Source organism: Schistocerca cancellata, chromosome 1 (assembly GCF_023864275.1).
Source record: "Schistocerca cancellata isolate TAMUIC-IGC-003103 chromosome 1, iqSchCanc2.1, whole genome shotgun sequence".
Classification (NCBI taxonomy): Eukaryota; Metazoa; Arthropoda; class Insecta; order Orthoptera; family Acrididae; genus Schistocerca; species Schistocerca cancellata.
In genome coordinates, this window is record NC_064626.1 from 304,659,119 (window position 1) to 304,683,531 (window position 24,413).

Below are 24,413 nucleotides of genomic sequence, written 5' to 3' on the forward strand. Positions count from 1 at the left end.
AGTTTGGGGTGTTAGGGATGTAGGAAGGTTCTTCTAGACAGTCCATAACCATGTTGGCTTAGGAGGGTGTCATGCAGGTGCCCATGGCTGTGCCGTGGATTTGTTTGAACACCTTCCCTTCAAAGGAGATGTTGTAGTGTGTTCAAGATATAGTTAGAAAGGTATATTAGGACTGAGGTAGTGGGTTTGGAGTCTGAAGATGTTGGGAGAGGCAGTGTTCAATAGTGAAAGACCATGGACATAAGGGATACTGGTGTGTAGGAAAGTGACATCAATAGTGATGAGACAGGAGGTAAAGGGGTGGTGGTGGAGAGTTGGTGACGGAATGGTTGGTATCTTTGATATGCAAAGCTAGATTTCGGGCAAAAGGTTAGAGGTGTTGGTCAATGAGGGCCAAAATTCTTTCTGTACTAGCACAATAACTGGCAACAACAGGGTGTCCTGGATTGCTGGGTTTGTGCATTTTGTGGAGCATGTAATAGGTGGGTGTGCAGAGTGTCTTAGGAGTCAGAGTGGAAATAGGTTCTGGGGAGGGCCTGAGGTTCTAAGTGGGAATTAGAGGTTATGCTGGAGTTCTGGGATTGGATCTCTCTGGCCGAGTTTACGGGTGGAGGTGCCAGACAACTGGCGGAGGCCTTCCACCAGGTAGTCACTGTGATTAATAACAACAGTGCTGGAACCTTTGTCTGCCAGTAGGATGATAAGGCCAAGATCTGTTTTGAGGATGTGTATGGCTGTCCTGTCTCCAGATCAAAGTTGATTTCTTTGGAAGGGACCTGGGGAAAGGTGGTGAGGCCAAGTAGGAGGTATGGAATTCCTGGAAGGTGACCAAATGATCGTTAGGTGGTAGAGAGGGGGAGGATCACAGTTGGTTAGTAGTGTGAACTGGGAGCGGTAGGGTTCAATGTTCGGTTCAGATTGGCTTTGGTTGGAAGCACTGGTGGCAAAGAAGTGTTTCCACTGTAAGGGTTGGGAGAAGAGCAGGTCTTTGACAAGTCCAACATGGTTAAATTTGAGTGTAACACTGTGGGGATGAGGATTTTGGTAGAAACAACAGTGTTCTGAGAATGTTTCAGCTCTGGATTTAGAGGAGTGTTAGAACGGTCTGGGTGCCATAAGGGGATGAGAAGGAGGAACACTGTCTGTAGGCTAGGGGATGAATAGAGGTGCCCCAAGGCAGCAGTAGTATGTCAATAGGCTGGATACGTTATGGTGGTGGTGCCTGGAATGCTCTTTTTTTAAAGATTTGTGAAAGATAATTGCAGTGAAATTTGTAAATAATAGTTAAGATAACTTTTAATGTATTTCCTACAAAAGAATTTGACAACTGAATGAATAAACAATCCTCCATCAAATATCCAAGAAGCAGAAATAGTTTTCTTAGCTGATGGTGCACATATCATAAATGAGCCAAACAGAGTAAAACATTTGAAACTGTAAATAATAGTTACTTGAAGAGTAATGAAAGATTCTATCCAGAGGGTCTGTCACTGAATTTAGCAAAAAAAAAAAAAAATAATAATAGATACAATTCAATAATGCACAAGCCTGACCACACCATTACAAATAATTTGCAAGAGAAAATCAGTCACTGAAACAGGATATTCTAAATCCTTAGATGTTTCTACTGGCAAGAACCTGAAGTACAAGTTCCGTATTACAGATCTCCTTAGACATCTAACTTACGCAAGTTTTGTGTTACACGCTAATATCTGATTTTGGAGCTGAAATCATCAAGAAGTTAACTGACTTTTCCTATTTTCATTCACTGATGTCCTGTGGCATCATGTTTGGGAATAATTCATCATTGTGGAAAAGTGTTTCTAACATAGAAGTGTGTAATAAAGGTATGTGGCACCCATCCTAGGATTTCTACGTAGACAGCTCTTTCAACAGCTGGGCATACTGCCAACAGCATCACACTACATTCATTCCCTTATGAAGTTTGCTGGCAACTATCAATTACAGATTGAGAACAACACTAACATTCATTAATATAATACTTGAATGAGATGCTGAATTGCCGATACGCGCAAAACAAAAAGACTGTAAGAATGTGAGCTTTCAGCTGAAAAGGCTTTTGTCGAACACACACACACACACACACACACACACACACACACACACACACACACACACACACAGTCTCTGGCAGGTGAAGCCAGACTGCGAGCAGCAGTGCATGACGAGAGTGGCAACTGGGTGGGGGTAAGGAGGAGGCTGGGGCACAGAGGGGGAGGGATAGCAGTGTACGGGTGGGGGATGGTGAAGTGCTGCTTGTGGGAGTGTACAGGGACGAGGTAAAAAAAGGATAGGGCAGTAAGGTGCAGTCTGGAAGGACAGAAGTAAAAAGTCTGAGGAAGCATTGGTGGAACAGAGGGCTGTGTAGTGCTGTAATGGGAACAGGAAAGAGGCTACATGGATAATGACAATGACTAACGAAGATTAAGGCCAGGAATGTACGATATATTGTAGGGAGAGTTTCCATCTCGACAAGTCAGAAAAGCTGGTGTGAGAAGGATCCAGATGACGCAGGTTGTGAAGCAGTCACTGACCTGATGAATGTCATATTGGACAGCAGGGTGGTCCAGCTGTTTCTTGGCCACAGTTTGTTGGTGACCATTCATGTGGACAGACAGCTTGTTGATTGTCACGCTCACTTAGGATTCAGTGCAGCTGTTGCAGCTTAGCTTGTAGATCACATGACTTGTTTCACAGGTAGCCACACCTTTGGTGGGATAGGTGATGTTTGAGACCGGTCTGGAGAAGGTTGTGGTGGTGGTGGTGGTGGGAGGATGTGTGGGACAAGAGTTGCATCTCATTTTATTACAGGGATATGAGCCACAAGTGCCTTGAAATGAGAAATCTCCTATCCACCATCCTTCCTACACCTCCTACAGTGATATTCTGCTGCCTATCGAACCTACACAATATACTCGTCCATCCTTACACAACCCCTGGTCCCAACCCCCTGTGCTTTCTCCCACCACACCTGCTCCAGTCTGGTCACAAACATCACCCATCCTATCAAAAGCACAGCTACCTGTGAAACCAGTCAAGTGATCAACACAATCAAATGCCTTTGCTAAATCAAAAACGATGCCTAGCATTTGAAACCTTAATCCATCCAGTACCTGATAGAGAAAAGAAAATATAGTATTTTCAGTTCTTAAACCACTTCTAAAACCGAACTGTACATTTGATAGCAGACACTTCCTTCGCAACTGACCACACAGTTTTAATTTTATCCTATAACTTAGCTATTCTATTTTCATACCACATAGCTTGACTGTGACTATTTCTAACATTTTGATGTAATTCCCACTTTGTTCTACAAGATATCATTATCCCACTAGTAAGCCACACAAGCTACCTTTCATTGCTATTACCCCATTTAGAATGTTCTAATGGAAAGCAATTCTCAAAGAGCAAGAGAAATGTGTTAAGGAAAGCATTATATTTGTCATCTATGTTATTGGCACTACAAATGTCCTGCCACTCTTGTTCCTTGACTAGGTTTAAAGAACACTCTGTTGCTGTTTTCTACAAGTTTGTAATTATATACAACACTTGTCTGAGTACAAAAATCTTTTAGTGTTAAAATTTGTGCATCATGGTCCGAAAGGCCATTCACCCTTTTACTAACAGAATGCCCAACTAGTAATGAAGAATGAACAAAAATATTGTCTATGGCTGTGCTACTGTTCCCCTGCACCCTGGTTGGAAAAAATACAGTCTGCGTCAGATCATATAAATTTAGGACATCTCCCAACATCCTTTTTCTTGCACAATCACATACAAAATTAATACTGAAGTCACCACACAGAACTAATTTTTGGTACTTCCTATAACGTGAACCAAGAACCCTCTTTGGTTTTGAGCAGAAATGCTCTGAATTCAGAGTTGGGGAACCTATAAACAACAACAGTTAGATATTTAGTTCACTAAACTCAACTGCGCCTGCACAACTTTCAAATACCTGTTCAGTGCAGTGCTGTGATACATCTACGGACTCAAATGGCATACTGTTTCTTATGTACATTGCCACTCCCGCATTCTGCTAAGAACTCCTTGTATTCCGCTGAAGGAAGCCTTTGAACTGTCACATTATTTAAGTGGTGCTCTGATATATCAATAATGTCAAAGTCAACATCTATAAGCAGTTCACTAACTTCATCTTTAATACCTCTCATATTTTGATGAAATGTGCTAATTCCTTCTCTATGAAAGGCTAGTTAAGCTCATGAAGAAGACAGCTCACTCAAAACACACATTTGGAGGATGTGCTGTTGAAGATATCTCCAAAATAAATTACCAAGACATTGTGGCCTACTTGATGAACCTACTGTACTATGTACAGGATTTTTGAAGTTCAAAAAACACCTGCAATCACTTATGTAAACATTCAATCTTTACTGAAGTGAAATTATGGTTAGTGGAACCTCATACTGCCATATGTGTGCTGTGAAAGTGAAGTATGAGAAAGTCGTGCTCTGCACACAGCAGAAACGTTTTCAGTTTACTTCACAAAAACTTAAAATGGAAATGACTCACCATATTCCGTTTATTCTTGTAATGTGTTCCAACTTGTCAATAAAGCTATGAAAAGTGTCAACTGACTTCAGATTTAAGTTTTCTTTGCATTTAAAATTTCCAATATATATAAAGTTATATATGCCGAATACCTTCCGAAGTATATGTCTGTGTGAAGTTACACCTTGAATAACTTAACTTTGTACACAATATTTTTAACACATGTCATAAACATGATTTGCATTTACTTTGAGGCTATAATTTGCCTTAAGAACCCTGATGACCTACACAAACCAGTTTCTATCAATTACATAACTAATCATACTTCATTAAATCAAGAAGACATAAAAAATGTATATCAAGTAACCCCGTTTGATGGTACATTAAGGTAAATCATAACACAAGTAAAAAATAGATGGCAGAATTATGTACTTTCTTCTTATACCCCAGAACTTAGAAATTATTTCTCAGTGAGCTACAGATTGTCACATATTAATGGCATAATATAAACAAGTGAAAGACACATTCACTGTATGACCATTTCAGAACATTCATAAAAGCAGCTGCACACTAGAATATCATGAATGAAAACTGTGGTCAGCACCAAGAGCAGTTGCCCGAAACCAGTTCAAAAAATGAGAACAAGGTCATCAAAGTAGTAGAAATGCATTTTTCCAAGGATCATTTGTAGAATAATGTAGGATACGTCAGCTTCATACAAGAAAAATTTAAGTCATATGTACACACAGATATACACATGTATTTAATGAGAAGAGGACTTGGTTAGGATGACCAGCTCATACAATGCACCAGCAAAGTCTTTTGAAAACTGGTCAACTTACACAAACCTCGGAAATATTCACTGTCAAGACTTTTTGTGGGCCCCTTCATGAACACCATGTGGCTTACTGTAACAGTAGCACTCTCAAACTGTAGCTTTTTGTACAAATGGGGACCACACTGTAAAAGCAACAAGTGATTCATAACAAAAATCTTCCCTCTGGAATGCTGGCCTCAGAGAATACTGAAACAAGACAGTCTACAGTTTACACTGTAATTATTCTCAGAACTTAGTCTCTTGGTTCGACAATCATCCACAGAGGCCATACAATTTCCTTTTTAAGAGTTCATAGGTAATGCCAATACGAGAGCCAACAACCACAGTAAGTTTTCCACAGATGGCCATAGGTCTTGAATCTCATATCTGACAGCATGACCTCTGGGACACCAAGCCCATACACAGTATATCTATGATGCACATACTGAAGTTCACATCTTTGGGTGGATGCCAGAGTGGGTGAAAATGACGAATCTAGTCCCCTTTACTAATGGCACCAATTTGTTCACAAATAGCAAAACTTTTAGCATACATATCAAGTATCAACATGCTGATTTTAATATAGTTCCTCTACATTATACGCATTTCTAGATAAGATTCAGATTGCTTTAACATTAACATGGATAATTTATTTAATTTAACTATTTATGTTGCAGTGGAAATGTCTTTTACGTTCAAAGTTCTTCCTTCAGGCATCAGTCGCAAGCTGTAGAGCTTTGTGTCATAGAATTAGCAGAGATCACTGCTACTGGCAGCTGCCAAGCCAGTGAAGAAGGCACATGGTAGTAGTAAGGGCAAAAGCTAAGTAGTGTCTTGTTGGGGCACTTCACTGTTACCTCACCAATGTAAAAGTTTGAAATAGTGTGTTAGTTGGAAAAAAGTAACCAACAGATCACGGCTGATTCAAGATAAGCAGAAATAAATGACATAGCTGTGAAATGAGGCCATTTCTACCTCTGAAGAAGAGAAGGGACGTTCATATCTGACTAGATTATGAAAGTAAATGTCTTTATCATATAATACTTTATTAGAACTGATTACCAGTTTCAGTTTTGCAGCCCTCAGATCTAAAAACATAGCAGCATCACACAGGCACATAATCAGTACATCATGAATTGACTACACACCTATGTGATGTTGCTGATTTTGTAGATCTGATGGCGGTTGTAAAATCCAAAATGGGTAATCAATTTTTATTAAATATTATGTGATCAACACATTGATTTATAATCCAAATGACTTTATACTGAAATTAACACATCTGTGGGACTCAATGTTTGAAGAAAAAATTACCTATCCTTACAACTGGGATATTCTGAATAATCACTGTATGCAATTGTGAATCTCTACTGTTTAGTAAACTGATAAGAGGAACCAACACCTTGAGCAAAAACAGACAAAATATCTTACAAAAAAAATTTTAAAAAATAGTACCCCTTATTGGTAAAAAGTGCCGTAATTGCTATTAAAGTTTGAAATTTTCTGATTACACTGAATTCAATAACAAACAACAAAAGGGATACAAAAGTGACATTTAACTGCCACAGAGGTAATTTCAAACTTGTTGTTGTTGTTGTTGTTGTTGTGGTCTTCAGTCCAGAGACTGGTTTGATGCAGCTCTCCATGCTACTCTATCCTGTGCAAGGTTCTTCATCTCCGAGTACTTACTGCAACCTACATCCTTCTGAATCTGTTTAGTGTATACATCTTTTTGTCTACCTCTACGATTTTTACCCTCCACGCTGCCCTCCAATACTACATTGGTGATCCCTTGATGCCTCAGAATATGCCCTACCAACTGATCCCTTCTTCTAGTCAAGTTGTGCCACAAATTTCTCTTCTCTCCAATTCCTCATTAGTTATGTGATCTACCCATTTAATCTTTAGCATTCTTCTGAAGCACCACATTTCGAAAGCTTTTATTGTCTTCTCTTTCAAACTTAACTCCATAGAATTAATTTACACTACAACACTGGCTGGTAACACAGTGCAGCAATGAAGATTGTCACAGAACAAAAATATGTGTCTGTAATGTAGTTCAGTGCTTGGATGACAATGTTGAAAACCATTGTTCACTATCAATTAAACTTAGTTCTGGAAAAACAATTTCACTTGCACTCAGCCACATTATTTATGTTGTCGCAGTGTTTAACACATTCCATTATTTTAGGAATATTATAGCCTGGCAATGGGAGTGGAGAGGGGAGGTGGAGATGGCAACTTGAGGTAGGTAAAGGGAAGTTGCAACTGCATCAGTTAATCGACTACCTCACTATAAGGTCACATAGTATCAATTCTTGATGATTGTACATCTCCTAACATGAGTAAGATTGTTTGCGCATGTTCGCGGATTCCTTATACTCTGCGATGTCCAAGAAGTGTGTTAATTCAGCAAATTTTTTCTGTTACATGCATGACGAGTTTATGACTAAGACTCGCAGACATACCATTTCACCAGTCATCAAAAAGGCATTTGAATTGTATTTTGAATGAAAGGGACGTGACGTGAGAGTAAGTGCTGGGCACCACAGAGCTGCTGCTCATATTGTTTAGTTGGTTGGTTTAAAAGAGGGGGAGGGGGGGGGGAGGAGGAAGAGAAAACAAACTGCTAGGTCATCAGTCCCTTTTTCCGATTAAAATAATTCCACAAGGGTGGGAGTAAAATAATTGAGACATACAAAACACAACTGGAAGAAAGGAGAAAACCACAAGAATGACAGAAGAGCAACAAACACTCAAATGGACAAAATTGGACAATAAAACCACAGAGAGACACAAGAAACATGTACAAGAGACAAAAACAAGAGAGCAGATTACCACGGCTGGCTGACCATGAGAATATAAAGGAGAAACCAGCCACTCTGCAACACATTAAAACCTCCACCCTGAAAGCACTAGGGTGCAGGACACACAGGGACAAAGGACATGCACTAAAACTTAGATCAAATGATAAAACCCACCCTCATGAATAAAACTTAAAAACTAAAGCTGCTGTTGAGGCATACAGCGACACCGAGGTGGGTCTTTGCGACGGAGGAGGTAACCATGCGTTAACCAGATAGGGCCAATGCAGAGCCGACAGATGACAACTGATTCCCTAAGTAAGGACCGCATGGAAGACTTCCACACATTCATAGTCTCCTTAATGACACGCAGTTTGTTGTGCGACTCCCAAAGCCGAAAAACCCTTTGGCGTAAGACAAAACGTAGGTCAGTTTCAGAGATGCCCATCTCCAGAAGCAGCTTCCATGTAGCCTGTTTGGCCAGCCTGTCGGCAGGTTAGTTGCCTGGGATTCCAACGTGTCCTAGGGTCCGCACAAACACCACTAAACGAAGGGACCATTCCAGGGCATAGATGGACTCTGAATGGACGCTACCAAAGAATGGTGAGGGTAGTACTGCTTGATAGCTTGTACGCTGCTCAAGGAGTCAGTACACAGGAGAAATGACTTGCCAGGGCATGAACTGATGGGATCAAGAGCACAAGATATGGCCATCAGTTCTGCAGTGAAAACACTGCAGCCATCTGGCAAGGAGTGCTGTTCAATATGTCCTCCATGAACATACGCAAAGCCTACATGACCATCAGCCACTGAGCCATTGGTGTAAACCATTTCATGGCCCCGGTACATGTCGAGAATTTAGAGGCAGTGATAGTGGAGATCCGCAGGGTTAACCGAGTCTTTAGGGCCATGTGAAAGGTCCAGAAGAATCTGCAGCCTAGGAGTACACCATGGAGGTATACGTTAATGGACCTCAAGGAGAGGTGGTGGCGGGAAGAACTCCAGTTCAGACAGAAGGGACCAGGTGCGAACCGCAATCGTAAGCCCTGACCTGAGCTGCCGATGTGGGAGATGATGAACCACCAGGGTTGGAAAAGGAGACGGTAATTCGGATGCACAGGAGAACTACAAATATGTGCAACATAACTGGTGAGCAGTTGTGCATGCCTAACCTCCAATGGAGGGATTCCGGCCTCCACCGGGACACTGGTCACCGGACTCGTTCTAAAAGCTCCCGTCACTAAGCGAACACCACAATGGTGCACTGGTTCGAGTGAACACATTGCTGAGGGTGCCGCCAAACTGTAAACCAGACTTCTATACTCAAGGCAGGATTGAACAAGGCCACTGTAGAGATGCAATAGTGTAGGGTGATCTGCACCCCATTTGGTGTTGCTCAGGCAACAGAGGGCATTTAGGTGCTGCCAGCACTGCCACTTAAGCTGATGAAAGTGAGGTAGCCAAGTCAATCGGGCATTGAAAACCAGTCTAAAGAATCAATATGTCTCCTCTACAGTGAGTGGATTGTCATTAAGATAAAGTTCTGGTTCTGGATTAATGGTGCGATGCAGACAGAAATGCATGACACACGACTTCACGGTTGAAAACTGGAAGCCATGGGCTTGAGCCCATGACTGCGCCTTGTGAATGGATCCCTGTAGGCGCTGCTCAGCAACAACGGACTGGAGGAGCAGTACGAAATGCAGTTATCCACATACAGAGAAGGTGAGACCGACGGTCCTACAGCTGCTGCCACACCGTTAATAGCCACTAAAAATAGAAAGACACTCAATACAGAGCCCTGTGGAACGTCATTCTCATGAATACAGTGGGAACTAATTATAGGAGGCACTGACTTGGACATGGAAAGTACGGAGGGACAGGAAGTTTTGGATAATTGGGAGCGGACCACGGAGACCCTACTCATACAATGTGGCAAAGATATGAAGACGCCAGTTCATGTCGTATACTTTACGTAAGTATAAAAACGGCAACCAGATGGCATCTTGAAAAGGCTGTTTGGATGGCAGACTTGAGGGACACAAGATTATCAGTGGTAGAGCGACCACGGCAGAAGCCGCCCTGACATGGAGCCAGTAGGACACGTGACTCCAGGACCAAACCAAACCGCCGACACACCATACGTTCCAGCAGCTTGCAAAGAAAGTTGGTGAGGCTGATGGGCTGGTAGCTGTCCACATCAAGCGGGTTTTGACTGGGTTTGAGCACTGGAAAGATGGTGCTCTCCCACCACTGAAATGGAAAGACACCATCACACCAGATCCAGTTGAAGATGACGAGGAGATGTCACTTGTAGTCATACGAGAGATATTTAATCATCTGACCGTGGATCCGATCTGGTCAAGGATCTGTGCCGGGGCAATGAGCAAGGGCACTCAGGCGCTCCCACTCTGTAAATGGGGCATTATAGGGTTCACTGTGGCATGTAGTGAACGAAATTTTCTTTCCCATCCACCGTTTGAGGGTGCAAAAGGCTGGGGGGTTGTTCTCCGACACAGAGGCTCAAGCATAGTGCTCAGCAATCGCATTTGCATCGGCAGATAACACACCATTGAATGTTAATGCCAGTGACACCTGTCAGAGTCTGGTACCCACAAAAACATCTGATCTTTGTCCAGACTTGGAAAGGTGACGTATGGCACCCAATGGTCAACACATACCTCTCCCAACACTCCTATATCAGTTGTTTTAAAAGCTGGCGAACATGGGCACGGAGCTGCTTGAAGGCTATTAGGTACTCTAGGGAAAGGCTGTAGAGCTTGTTGACACTCTTTACTTGCCTCAGCGACTTCTGGCAACCACCAAGGGACTGTCTTTCGCTGGGGGCACCCTGAAGAAGAGAGATCTAGGTCCTCAGCGGACGCCAGAATCTCCACCTCATTGTCAGACACAGAGCTTGTAGGTTTTTTTTTTTTTTTTTGTGGTTTTAGGGCGCACAACTTCAATGGTCATTAGCGCCCTGACTACTCTAAAAATGCACCGCGAGCCACAAGTTGACAACAACAACTAAAAGGAAAAACACAATAAAAGACAGACTGACAGGCATAGGATTAAAAAACTTCATCAAATGTCCTTAGCGAGGTGTGTCAAATTGATAAAACAAAGAACACGAGCAGCTGCTCGTGGGTCATCCGCTAAAATGTCATCGAAAGTATTAGGCAGGTTAAGATCGAGGCGCAGTTGGTTAAGATCGGGACAGGACATTAAAATGTGTCTAACCGTCAGCAAGTGCCCACATGGGCAGAACGGCGCCGGCGCAGCCGTCAGCAGATGGCGATGGCTGAACCGGCAGTGTCCAATCCTTAACCTTGCTAAAACGACCTCCTCCCGCCGAGAAGGGCGTGAGGAGGACGTCCAAGCCACGGGAAGAGGTTTTAAGGCCCGAAGCTTGTTGTCGGTAAGTGCAGCCCAATCGGCATGCCACAGCGACACAACGCGCCGACAAATGACCCTGCTAAAATCGGACGAAGGGACACAACAAGAAGCTGTCCGAGGCTGGAGGACCGCAGCCTTGGCCGCGGCATCTGCAGCTTCGTTCCCAGGGATACCGACATGGCCAGGAACCCACATAAAGCTAACCGGAGAACCGACGTCCACCAGCTGCTGAAGAGAGCGTTGGATCCGGTGCACGAAAGGGTGAACCGGGTACGGATCACTGAGGCTCTGGTTAGCGCTCAGGGAATCGGAGCAGATGACATATGCAGAATGTCGGTGGCGGCAGATGTAAAGAACAGCCTGGTAGAGGGCAAAGAGCTCAGCTGTGAAGACCGAACAATGGTCATGGAGCCGGTATTGGAAACTTTGTGCCCCGACTATAAAGGAACACCCGACCCCGTCATTGGTCTTAGAGCCATCTGTATAAATAAAAGTCATGGTGATGAACTTCGAACGAAGTTCCAAAAAACGGGAGTGGTAGACCGAACTGGGGGTGACCTCTTTTGGGAGCGAGCTGAGGTCAAGGTGAACGCGGACCTGAGCCTGGAGCCAAGGTGGCGTGTGGCTCTCGCCCACTCGAAAGGTTGCAGGGAGTGAAAAATTAAGGTGTTGAAGGAGGCGACGAAAGCGAACTCCAGGGGGTAGCAGGGCAGAGACATACAACCTATATTGACGGTCAAGAGAGTCGTCAAAAAAGGAACGATAAGACGGATGGTCGGGCATTGACAGTAGCCGACAGGCATACCGACAAAGCAGTATATCGCGCCGGTAGGTGAGTGGCAATTCGCCAGCGTCAGCATGAAGACCCTCTACGGGACTGGTATAAAATGCTCCGATCGCAAGTCGTAAACCCCGATGTTGTATGGAGTTGAGGCGGCGTAAGATGGATGGCCGTGCAGAGGAGTATACGAAGCTCCCATAATCCAGCTTGGAGCGGACGATCGACCGATATAGACGAAGTAGGACGGTTCGATCCGCTCCCCACGACATACCACTGAGAACACGGAGGACATTTAAAGAACGGGTACAACGGGCGGCCAAATATGACACATGTGGAGACCAGCTAAGTTTCCTGTCAAAGGTAAGGCCTAAAAATTTGGTTGTCTCCACGATTGGGAGAGCAACGGGACCAAGTCGTAAGGACGGTGGGAGAAACTCTTTGTAGCGCCAGAAGTTAATACAGACCGTCTTCTCGGCAGAAAAACGGAAGCCATTGGCGACACTCCAGGAGTAAAGACGGTCAAGAGAACGCTGAAGACAGCGCTCCAGGACACGTGTACGCTGCGCGCTGCAATAGATGGTAAAATCGTCCACAAAAAGAGAGCCTGATACATCAGCTGGGAGGCAATCCATTATTGGATTGATCGCGATGGCGAACAGAGCGACGCTCAAAACTGAGCCCTGTGGCACCCCATTCTCCTGGCGAAAGGTGTCTGACAGGACAGAACCCACACGTACCCTGAACTGTCGATCCATTAAAAAGGAACGAATAAAAAGAGGGAGGCGACCGCGAAGGCCCCATGTATGCATGGTGCGGAGAATGCCCGCCCTCCAACAGGTGTCGTAAGCCTTCTCCAAATCAAAAAACACAGCCCCGGTCGGGCGCTTCCGCAAGAAGTTATTCATAATGAAGGTCGACAAGGTAACCAGATGGTCAACAGCAGAGCGGCGCCTACGAAATCCACATTGGACATTGGTAAGTAGGCGTCGAGACTCAAGCAGCCAAACCAATCGAGAGTTAACCATTCGCTCCATCACTTTACAGACACAGCTGGTAAGTGAGATAGGTCGATAACTGGAAGGCAAGTGCTTGTCGTGACCGTGATCGGCCAAGTGCGGTTTCGAGTTCCCGCATGGTGAATGGGGCATTATAACTTTCACAATTCGAGGAGCAAAAGTCAGGTGGCCTAGCCTCCTCTGCCTGTTTGCGGGGGAGGAAGGCAGGGTGGTAATGAGCGGAGCTCGAAACCTCGGCGAAAAAGCGGCCGAAGGCATTGGAGACAGCCTCAGGGGCCACAAGGACTTCATTGGCGACCTTCAAGCCAGAAACTGGGGAGTGGACCTTAGTGCCAGATAGCCGGCGCAGGCTACCCCAGACAACAGAAGAAGGAGTAAAACTGTTGAAGGTGCTTGTGAAAGCAGCCCAGCTGGCTTTCTTGCTTTCGTTAATAATACGACGACACTGAGCACGTAATCGTTTATAATTAATACAATTCGCCACTGTAGGGTGGCGTTTAAAGGTGCGTAAAGCACGTCGACGAGCACGTAAAGCGTCTCTACATGCTGCGGTCCACCAGGGGACCGGTACGCGACGTGGAGAAGAAGTAGGGTGAGGGATGGAATATTCAGCAGCAGCGAGAATGACTTCCGTGAGGTGTGCGACCTGACGATCGCAGCTTGTGAAGGTTTGATCCTGAAAGGTCGCCCTGGAAGAAAAGAGCCCCCAGTCTGCCTTGGAGATGGTCCAACTAGAGGAGCACGGAGAGGGAGTATGCTGCAGGAGATGGATAACACACGGGAAGTGGTCGCTCGAATATGTATCAGCAAGGGCATACCACTCAAACCGGCGTGCAAGTTGGGGAGTACATATAGAGAGGTCTAAATGGGAATAGGTATGAGATGTGTCCGAAAGAAAAGTAGGGGCGCCAGTATTAAGGCAGACAAGATTGAGCTGGTTGAAAAGGTCTGCTAACAAGGAGCCCCTCGGGCAGGAGGCTGGAGAACCCCAAAGGGGATGGTGGGCATTGAAGTCTCCAGTTAACAAAAACGGTGCAGGTAGCTGAGCAATAAGTTGCATCATGTCTGCCCTGGTAACGGCAGATGACGAGGGAGTGTAAACGGTACAAAAGGAAAACGTAAAAGTGGGGAGAGTAATGCGGATGGCGACTGCCTGCAGGCCGGTGTGCAACGTGATGGGATCGTAGTAAATATCATCCCGGACCAGCAACATAACCCCTCCATGAGCTGGGATTCCTACCATAGGGGGTAGGTCAAAACGCACAGAGGTGTAGTGTGCCAAGGCAATGTGATCGCATGGGCGTAGCTTCGTTTCCTGGAGGGCTACGACGAGCGGACGATGCAAGCGGAGCAGCAACTTCAAGTCCTCTCGGTTGGAGCGAATGCTGCGAATATTCCAGTGAATAAGTGCCATCGTAAGAAAAGGAAGATGAGAGAAGGGGTCACCTCGAAGGCCGCTTAGGGCCTGGCTTCGAGCGAGCACTGCCGCCGCTATCAGTAGGCGGACAGTCATCGTCCATTGGGTCTATAGGGTCATCGGCCATCTCGGGAGGATGGCCGGGAGGGGGAGCTTCCTCCGCCGGTGAACGGCCAGATGTACGGCTACCGGCGATGCGGCCAGGCGAAACGGATGACGGCCTGGGGCGGCAACCGCTGGGTGGCGCAGGAGAAGAGATGCGCCGTGGCGGAGAAGGAGAACTGTGCTTCCTATGCGCCTTTTTGGAAGGACGTTTGGTGGAAGTACCGGTCGAAGGCTGGGAGGTCGAGGGACGGAGGAAGTCTGCATGGGATGGTTCCTTCTTGAAGGCCCGTGCATCTGACTTCGGGGTCTTCGACTTAGCAGAAGCTGAGGAAGTGGCTGGTGTCTGTGGTGTGATGGGAGGAAGAGGAGACGTCGACCGCGCGATCTTAGCACTGGCCGAACGGACGACCGTGGTGCTGAATGTCAGATCGCATGTCTGGGTTGCGACCTCCCGGGTAGTCCGAGGAGAGGCGAGGACAGTACTATATTTCCCCGCTGGGAGCAGCGTGGGCTTCCTACTAGCCAATAGCTTGCGAGCAGCCGAGGTGGACACTTTCTCTTTGACACGAATTTCTTGGATGCAACGTTCGTCCTTATAGACAGGACAGTCGCGGGAGGATGCGGCATGGTCACCCTGACAGTTCACACAACGAGGAGACGGAGGTGGACAGTCACCCTCATGGGCATCCCTGCCACAAGTGACACATTTAGCCGCATTGGAGCAAGACTGTCGAGTGTGATTGAAACGCTGACACTGGTAGCAGCGCGTAGGTGTCGGGACATAGGGGCGAACAGAAATAACCTCGTAGCCCGCCTTGATGCGCGATGGCAGCTTAACACTATCGAAGGTCAAGAAGAGTGTCCGGGTCGGTACAAGGTCGTTGTTGACCTTTTTCATGACCCGATGGACAGCCGTCACGCCCTGCTCAGCGAGGAAAGATTGAAGCTCCTCGTCAGTCAATCCGTCGAGGGAGCTAGTATACACTACACCACGAGACGAATTCAAAGTTCGGTGGGCCTCCACCCGGACAGGGAACGTGTACAGGAGGGTGGCCCGAAGCAGTTTTTGTGCCTGAAAGGCACTCTCAGTTTCGAGTAATAAGGTGCCGTTACGCAACCTGGTACAAGATTTGACAGATCCGGCTATGGCATCAACGCCCTTCTGAATAACAAAAGGGTTGACAGAGGAAAAATCCTTTCCGTCCTCAGTGCGAGAAACTACGAGGAACTGTGGGGCAGGCGGTAGTACTTTTGTCACTGTTGGCTGGTCACGTTTCCGTTTTTGGGTCGAAGTCGAGACAGATGGAGTAGAATCCATTGCGGAGGAATCCCCCATGATTGCCAGCGTCTCCGATGGCGCGCTCCTTCCTTGTGGGGACCCTCTCAGAGGGCACTCCCGCCTTAGGTGAATGTTTACACCTCAGGTCACACCTCCCGAGAAACAGACGGAGGGACCAATCGGCATGGTCAGAAGGTATCAGCTCAGGCAATCACCCCTCCCCGGGCCTGGCCTTTACCAGGGGGTACGCGCGTGCCTTACATGTCTACCCAGGGCGGGGACTTACGCGTTACCCCGTCACCGGCTACGCGTGCGAACGCGTGGGTCGGCCTTCAGACACGCACAGGGAGGAAGGAAGAGGAGGAAAAAGAAGAGAGAGAGGGAGAAAGAGGACAGACTGTCTCAAACGCCAAGGCGGAGACCAGAGAAGGCAAGGAGAAGAAGGCAAGGAGAAGAAGGCAAGGAGAAAAAGGCAATGAGAAGGCAAGGAGAGAAAGGCAATGAGAAGGCAAGGAGAGAAAGGCAATGAGAAGGCAAGGAGAGAAAGGCAATGAGAAGGCAAGGAGAGAAAGGCAATGAGAAGGCAAGGAGAGAAAGGCAATGAGAAGGCAAGGAGAGAAAGGCAATGAGAAGGCAAGGAGAAGTCAAGGGAAAGAGTAAGGAAGACACTGAGGTGGAGAAGAGCAAAGAAAGGAACCAACAAAAGGAAGGAAGAAACGAGAAGTGAAAAACCAAAAAGACCACAATTATAGGACGTGGAACCGTCCGTCTCCGGACGCAGGCGCTAACTACCCCCGTGAGGGGGATGGACTCCTTTTAGTCGCCTCTTACGACAGGCAGGAATACCTCAGGCCTATTCTAATCCCCGGACCCGCAGGGGGGCAGAGCTTGTAGGTAGTGATGGTGTGGGTGCCACCACAGTGCATTGGTTCTTGGGGGTCGTTTTCTTTTTAGGTTTCTCTCACTGCTCCATAGGTTTGTCCGGCTGGGAAGGCTTCACTTATTCAGTCTCAGGGAATGAGGAGGAACATGAAGCCCTACAACCAGTTACCTGTGATTGCTTCAGCCACTGACGGGTGTCAGCTTTGCCACTGGTAGGAACCTGGTAAGGGGGTGACCCAAGGGATCCCTTCCTGGTGAGAGGAGCCGAAGAAGACTTACGCTTCTGTGGCTGGGAAGTGGGGACTGACATCCCCCATGGTTGGGGGGAGGGAGAGGGGGTGTTGCTCCTGAAGTAGGTTGTGCAGGAGCAACAGGGAGGGAAGTGCCCCTCACCATCAAGGGGGCAGGTGGAGTCTGACGGCTCTGAGAGCCAACTGTACATGGTGGAACGTAAGACAGTAGACCGATGTCATAGCAGCGGCGTAGTTTGACATCATATGTGCAGGATGTAGCCTCTCATATTTTCTCTTAGCCTCAGTGCAGGTCAGTCGGTCCAGGGTCTTTTATTCCATTACTTTTCTTTCTTTCTGGCGAATCCTGCAGTCTGACCAACAAAGTGAATGGTTCTCTCCGCAGTTGACACAGATGGGAGGCGGGGCACAGGGAGTATTGGGATGTGAAGGACGTCCACAATTCGGACAGGTCATGCTGGAAGTACAGCAGGAAGACATATGACTGAACTTCCAGCACTTAAAGAACCGCATTGGGGAAGGACATAACTTTACATCACAGCAGTAGACCATCACCTTGACCTTCTCAGATGTGTCACCCTCGAAGGCCAAGATGACGGCACCAATGGCAACCTGATTATGGATGTGCAGGACGAAATGGACACCTCACTGCTCTAAATTGGTGCGCAGCTCATCATAAGATTGCAAAAGAAGGTCCCTGTGAAATATGATACCCTGGACCATATTTAAGTTCTTATGAGGCGTGACGGAAACAGGAACATCCCCCAGCTTGTCATAAGCGAGTAGTGCCCGTGACTGGGCAGAGGATGCTGTTTTGATCAAGACTGACCCTGACCGCATTTTGGACAAGCCCTCCACCTCCCCAAACTTTTCCTCTAAATGCTCCACAAAAAAACTGAGGTTTTATTGACAACAAAGATCCCCCATTAACTCTCATAGATACGAGGTACCGGGGTGAATAAGCTTTGCTGCCAACCTTATCCTGGTGTTCCACCCATGGTGTTGCCGGGGGGGGGGGGGGGGGGGGGGGGGGGGGGATGATTTGGGGTCATATTTCATAGCACTGAAGTTAGACGGTGACCGTTTAGACTGCTGGTGTTTGACCACCAGCAAGAGATGATGTACTACACTTCATGGCGTGTCATCCGCCCTGATGCCACCCACTCCGAAAAGGGGCCCTCCCCATGGGTGTCACCCAGCCGCAGCAAAGGCCACCTGGCGGGATGGCCATTGCCAGGAGTCCAGATGCTCCGGGACGACTGGCATGTACTCCTCGGCATACGTGGGGTGTTAACGGCGCAGGCATCAGTAGAGCGATCCCTGTGTGCTCAGGTGGCTACAACCAAGAGGGTACTTGGCAGACCCACCACAATGGACTGGCTATCATGCTGGATATCAGGCACAAATGAGCTAAGAAGTCCATTGTAGTTGACAGCACAAAAAGCGATACTGCATAGAGGATGGAGGAAAACACTACCAGGAGGGTGACGTCGCCCAACAGCTGGAGAATGAGTGGAAGTGCAGATCAACATTGACAAAGGATGCAGGAGGTCTCTGCGCATGAAGGACACTATACACCACGTAAGGCGCCGTTCCCCAATTCACTCGCTCCTCAGAAAAATTTTGAAAAATGGAGGTCAAACCCTACAGGGGGCCATTACATAAAGGCCAAACCTATGAGACCACTAGACTACTCTGTTCTGGGACTTCTGGGAATCCAGACTGCTTACACAAAATACAGCTCTTCCTTGTATCACTGGGGCAGTAGGGCCAGGAAAGACCATTATGTAGTCAAAGAGTAGCCTTTTAGAGGCACATTCAATCCCGGTGGGAAAAAAAAGTGTCACATGAACCCCTTGTTGACAAATACAATGTGCTGCCACTACTACTCCATCTTAAGTTAGGCTTTACGAAAAATTTTGTGAAAGCAATGGACAAAGGTGGCCAGGATTTTCAATTTTATTACCTGAATTTCCTGTGATTAGTATTGCAAAAATTACAGAAGGAATTTTCATTGGGTGTCAGATCTATGACTCAAAAGATATTACCTTCGAACAGTTGCTGACAGATACTAAGAAGTCAAAAAACCTAATGTCTGAGAATTACAGGAAACTGACAGAACACATATTGGACTGTTACATACCCATAAGCTATGACATGTCTCTGAAATTACATTTCCTTCATTTTTATTTGGATTTCTTCCAACCTAAGCTTGGAGATGTGAATGATAAATGTGGTGAGTCATTTCACCAATGCATCGCTGCCATGAAAAAACTATATACGGGAAGGTGTTCACCAAACTTTTTGGCAGAGTACTGCTAGATACACTTACAAAAAGTTTCACTACCCACCCACAAACAGAAAGTTTCTAGGAGAAGTTTCTAACTTGTCAGTATATTTCAAGCTTTATTCAGCTTTCTCGTTCTATTTTCATTTTATTTTATGTTTTGTAATACAAACAATTACTCTTGTTACATGACATGTATTTTAATTAACTACAGATTCCGTCTGTATTGTTATTGAGTAATTTCCAAGTTTCTCAAAGTGGCATACCTTTTACAGAAAAACTGGTATGTGATGGAACATTTCTGGTTTCATTTTTGCTATCAGCCTATGTGACTTAGTAAAGAACACACACTTTCATCTCACGGCAAGACAAAGTTCAAATTTGTTGCACTGTGTAATAAGAATTATGGGCACTGCATAAAACAGGGTCATTTGAGGCAATAATCTGCTGAAAGAAAGAGTGACCACAGTGATTTGAAATCTCATTCATTAAAATCTTCAAAAAGTATACAAGGTGCAGAAGTGTGTCTGCAGATTTTGCAAAGTAAAGAGTTATTGACAATTAAAAAAAAAATCACTTTTCATTTTCCTCTATGACTCTGAATCCTTATTCTCTCTGCCTCATTTACTTGTAGAACTTGCCTTACAAAGACAGGGTGATTATGCTATACAATTCTTTTGTTGGATAATTACCCGTGAAAATGCTTGGGATTGCATTTCTTCTGATTGTGCGCAGTATTTTGCTTGTTGGCCCAATTATATCCAGGAAGAAACCCAGAAGAGAGGATGACATAGCCATGAAACACAATAAAATAACGGTCCTCATCAAATTAGCTATTTCTTGATTCATACACCGTGGTGCTAGAAAGAAAAAGAAAAATAATTACCTTTTGTTTAAAATGAAATTAAATGACACTAGGAATCAAATACTACTGGAAACATACTCTCTTTCTGAGGGTAATACTGAATAGTTACAGGTGGTGAAAATTCACTGAATGTGTAGTCTCGCTCTGGTTCACTTGGATAATCAGCACTGAAAAACTGATACACAGCTAAATGAGGAGAACAGATACTCCCTCGAATTCTAAACCATCCGAGCTGAGCAAGAGAAGTGCAAGTCAAAGCAATTGTAGCCATGTGAAAAAAGGCTGCTACAAAATTCCTTTCTTGGTCCTTTGGCAATGACCATCTCTGACGTGGAAAACAATTTTGATTGTGCATTGCCAAAACTTAAATCTGAAACAAATAAAAAAAAAACCTTCTGTAATTTGATAGTGTGCAATTATGTTACCTGAGAAATTGTAAATGGAAATAAGTCACATGGAATTTCAGTATTAATAAAAGATAAACATGCCAACTGAAAATGAAGGGAATATAGCTTAAAAAACAAGCATCTGTTTAAGGAAATAATTTAACTATGACTTATTATGGTCCTCAGTAACTTATTACTTACTTCTCACTACTATAAAGTGGTATAGAATTCTTGATATTTTTATTAAAAAAAAAGTAGAAGATGAGCAACAGAATTATGTCTTCTTGTTCACAGCCATAGATTACTTTGAAAAAAGAAAAAAAATACAATGTGCTCATTCCCATTTCAAATACATTTTAAGAAAAAGAAAAAGAAACAAACTGATGCACCATCAAGGAATTATCTGAATGGAATGAAATCGGTTGATATGATGAATATGTACAGACAAATTAACAATTACAATTTCAGAAAAATTGGACGATTCATTTGATATAAAGAGCACCACAAACTGAGTAAATCAGTAATCTGCATGTAACCTTTGCCCTTATGCATGCACTTATTCGGCTGGGCGCTGATGGAGTTTTTGTCTGTATATTACATCACATCTACCGATTTCCACCCCATTCGGATAATTCCTTCACGGTGCATCCCCTCCCCCCTACTTTTTCTTCTTTTTGTCTTAGAGTGAATGTCCAGACACCTACCAAAAGTCAACATTATACCACCAGTCATATACCTCACTACAATTTCCTGGTTAATCTCCCATAAGTAGGGTCGATGGTCATAAAAAGCTATTAAAAAGCCATCACTACCACCTTTGACTGCTAAAACTATTTACTCACAAAATTCACCATGGTATTTTGGCCTTTTATTGATTTCCAACTGCAGTACAGCAAAGTGTTTTGGTTGCCATCAGAAAGTTGAAAATGTGTTCTGGTTCAATGTTACTTAGGTAAAAGCTACCTTGTGCCCCATTCTCTACATTTTTTAATGATTTATGTACGATATATGTACCTCATATGCACCGAAATACTTGTCAGAGATTTGGCTATTATCTAATATAGCTTTTCTGAATCTACTTTTACCTTTCATAACAAAAAAGGCATTAAATACAATGCAAACATATCTGTATGTTACACATCAATATGTTGTCACAACCTTGATTTTGCATACACATTCATTGGCTATGTCAACTCTCAACCAAATTGTTGCCTTCCAACCTAACCTACATGCTACAAATTAGTCTGTTCCAACAATCAATATTTCAGATGGAGCACTACCACACACTAGCTATTAATTTATGCAAAAGATGCATACAATCATGATATATATATATACTACTACGTCGTCGCCGTCCTGTCTCATGTTAATTAATGTCTTTTCCTTTAATTTTTTTCAGCACCTGATCATTAGAATTTCTTTCAGCTCGTGGTGTTTTTGTAGCTTTTCTCCACATTCACATCTCCCTTGCTACTTTTTTCCCATTTCTTGATTCCCCAGAGTCCATCTTGCACAAAAATAGTTTAAAATGCTCCAAATAAATGTCTTGATGAATTTCCTTCTTGTTTCTCACCCTTTTTTATTGGTTGTATTGCACTTTCTATAAATAAATATGGAGAAAGCATAGCATTTTCAGCCACCCGAGATTCTTACCCTAGCCCCTTGTTAATGCCACTGGTATCAATTTCTGTACTATAGTTTCTAGACTGACTCAATCTTTTGTCTCTCCAATTAATTTCAATTTTATTTAGTTTTTCAAAGAGTATCTTCTTGTCCACTATCTCAAAAGCCTTTTTCTAGATCAATAAATGCAGCACATTTTCCCTGTAGATTTCAATTATTCTTTCTAAGACCATTCATAAAGCAATTACAAGTTCCCTGGTTCCTTCTCCTTTCCTTAATCCAAATTCGTTTTCTCCTATACGTGGCTTAGAATTGCAAGATTCTATAATTTGAAAAATCATCAATATTTTTCTTCTCAGCTACATCTACACAGGTTAAAGACAAAAAATATAAAACTGTAATATCCTGAAACATTTTACTGTACTCACTTTAAAGTGTCTAAACAACCAAAGTGTAATATTGGATAGGATAGAGAAATAGTTTTAACAACCACAGGCAACATTTGTGTTTGGAATAAGCACTCTTAGCACACACAACATCTAATTATGTCTATAATAAATAAGTACTTTTTTAAAATGGCATTATTTAGTCATTTTGTATCCAAGATCGCATTTTTTTCCATACATACCTATCACTTAGATCTAAATACATCACAGACTTCCCAGATATTCAAGCCATTTTCCATATACTGGGAATCCTAGGCTTTCACTGAATTTGCATTTCTATTTGGCATCCCAGAATTAAAGTTTCAACCTGCCTATGTATCGATAGCACTATTTTATTTCCTTACAGATTTTACGATGCTCAACAGTTAATAACAGGCAGACAAAGTACGACTGACACTCAAAAAAATTAAAATATTGTTGACTTCACAATCGATAAACAAATCTTGCACCCAAGACATTATTGATGGATATGGTGCAACTATGTTACAATGTACACACCCACAGTTTCAACTGACACAGCTGCATGGTACAATAACAGTGTTACAAAAACAGTAACTATACTAAGTTTTCAGTACCATAAGATGGTACCCACAGTTCCTCTAGAGATATGTCTGTTACCTCCCTTATTACTATATTAGCTAAGTAACTACATCATCAAAATACCAAGTCATGGCTGTAAATAAACAAGGTTTCTACTGGCACACAAATCCGTGAATAGAATGTCTTAACTGAATGGTACTGACGATCTCCCTCGTCAAAACCTCTAGTGAATTATCGTACTCGCTATGGGCACTGACGTTTATATACTAAGCAAATTTAATATCATGGTCATCTGAATCCTTGAACGCCACTACATACAGTCTCTTCCCAACCACTTAACTGCAAGCGTATACCTGATCCCTACAACACGAACATACTATCATTAAAATTTCTATTGAATTACGTCCTTATGTTAAGAGTTGTTTACAGTTCATTAAGAAGTGTCTATATTTTATGAAGGTTGTATAGCTTTTGACGTATATCTGACAGCGTAGTTACCTGCGGCTAATGTCACGTAAATCACTTATTCCCTACCGAAAATGTCATTCATGGTTTCTTATTACTAGCATAGTCAAGTTCGAAATCTTTTAACATGGCAAAATGATAATGTATTGAGAAACAATTTTATATGTCATTCACTCAGCTGCTTTTCTTCCGTGTTTCTGAGCCTGAAGTATAACCACATCTACGGTACCAACATTCAGACAACAAATACTTTGGGTAAGGGTAGTGTGTATTTGACTGTGCTACACTTTAGTTGCCAGGCCCTCTGAATTTTTGGTCGGTCTCCCAATTGTTTTTTAAATATCCCAGAAAATATGTGATTACTGTCAACCTTCCGAAGTTATCCAGTGTTACATAAGCGAAAAAAAGTAGAACAGTAGTCATGAGCATGCAACAACGAAGCATGTGGCACACTAAACAGTGTATTTTCCTTAGCGCGAAACATGCAAGAGGTCGAAGAACGACAAATTTTATTTTTTGG

The 24,413-nt window shown here is 44.1% G+C and overlaps 1 protein-coding gene across 1 annotated transcript in view; it reads right to left on the minus strand.

Moving 5' to 3' along the window:
• The window catches only part of LOC126172477 (transmembrane protein 127-like), a 36,180-nt gene extending 12,051 nt beyond the window's left edge, over nucleotides 1-24,129 (minus strand). The window contains exons 1-3 of the mRNA XM_049920886.1: nucleotides 23,927-24,129; nucleotides 20,512-20,803; nucleotides 20,261-20,428 (exon numbers count right to left, since the gene is read on the minus strand). Of these exons, the coding sequence (XP_049776843.1) occupies nucleotides 20,261-20,428; nucleotides 20,512-20,788 (445 nt within the window). The 5' untranslated portion in view covers nucleotides 20,789-20,803; nucleotides 23,927-24,129. The remainder of the gene's footprint in view (nucleotides 1-20,260; nucleotides 20,429-20,511; nucleotides 20,804-23,926) is intronic.
• Between the last annotated feature and the right edge of the window lie 284 nt (nucleotides 24,130-24,413).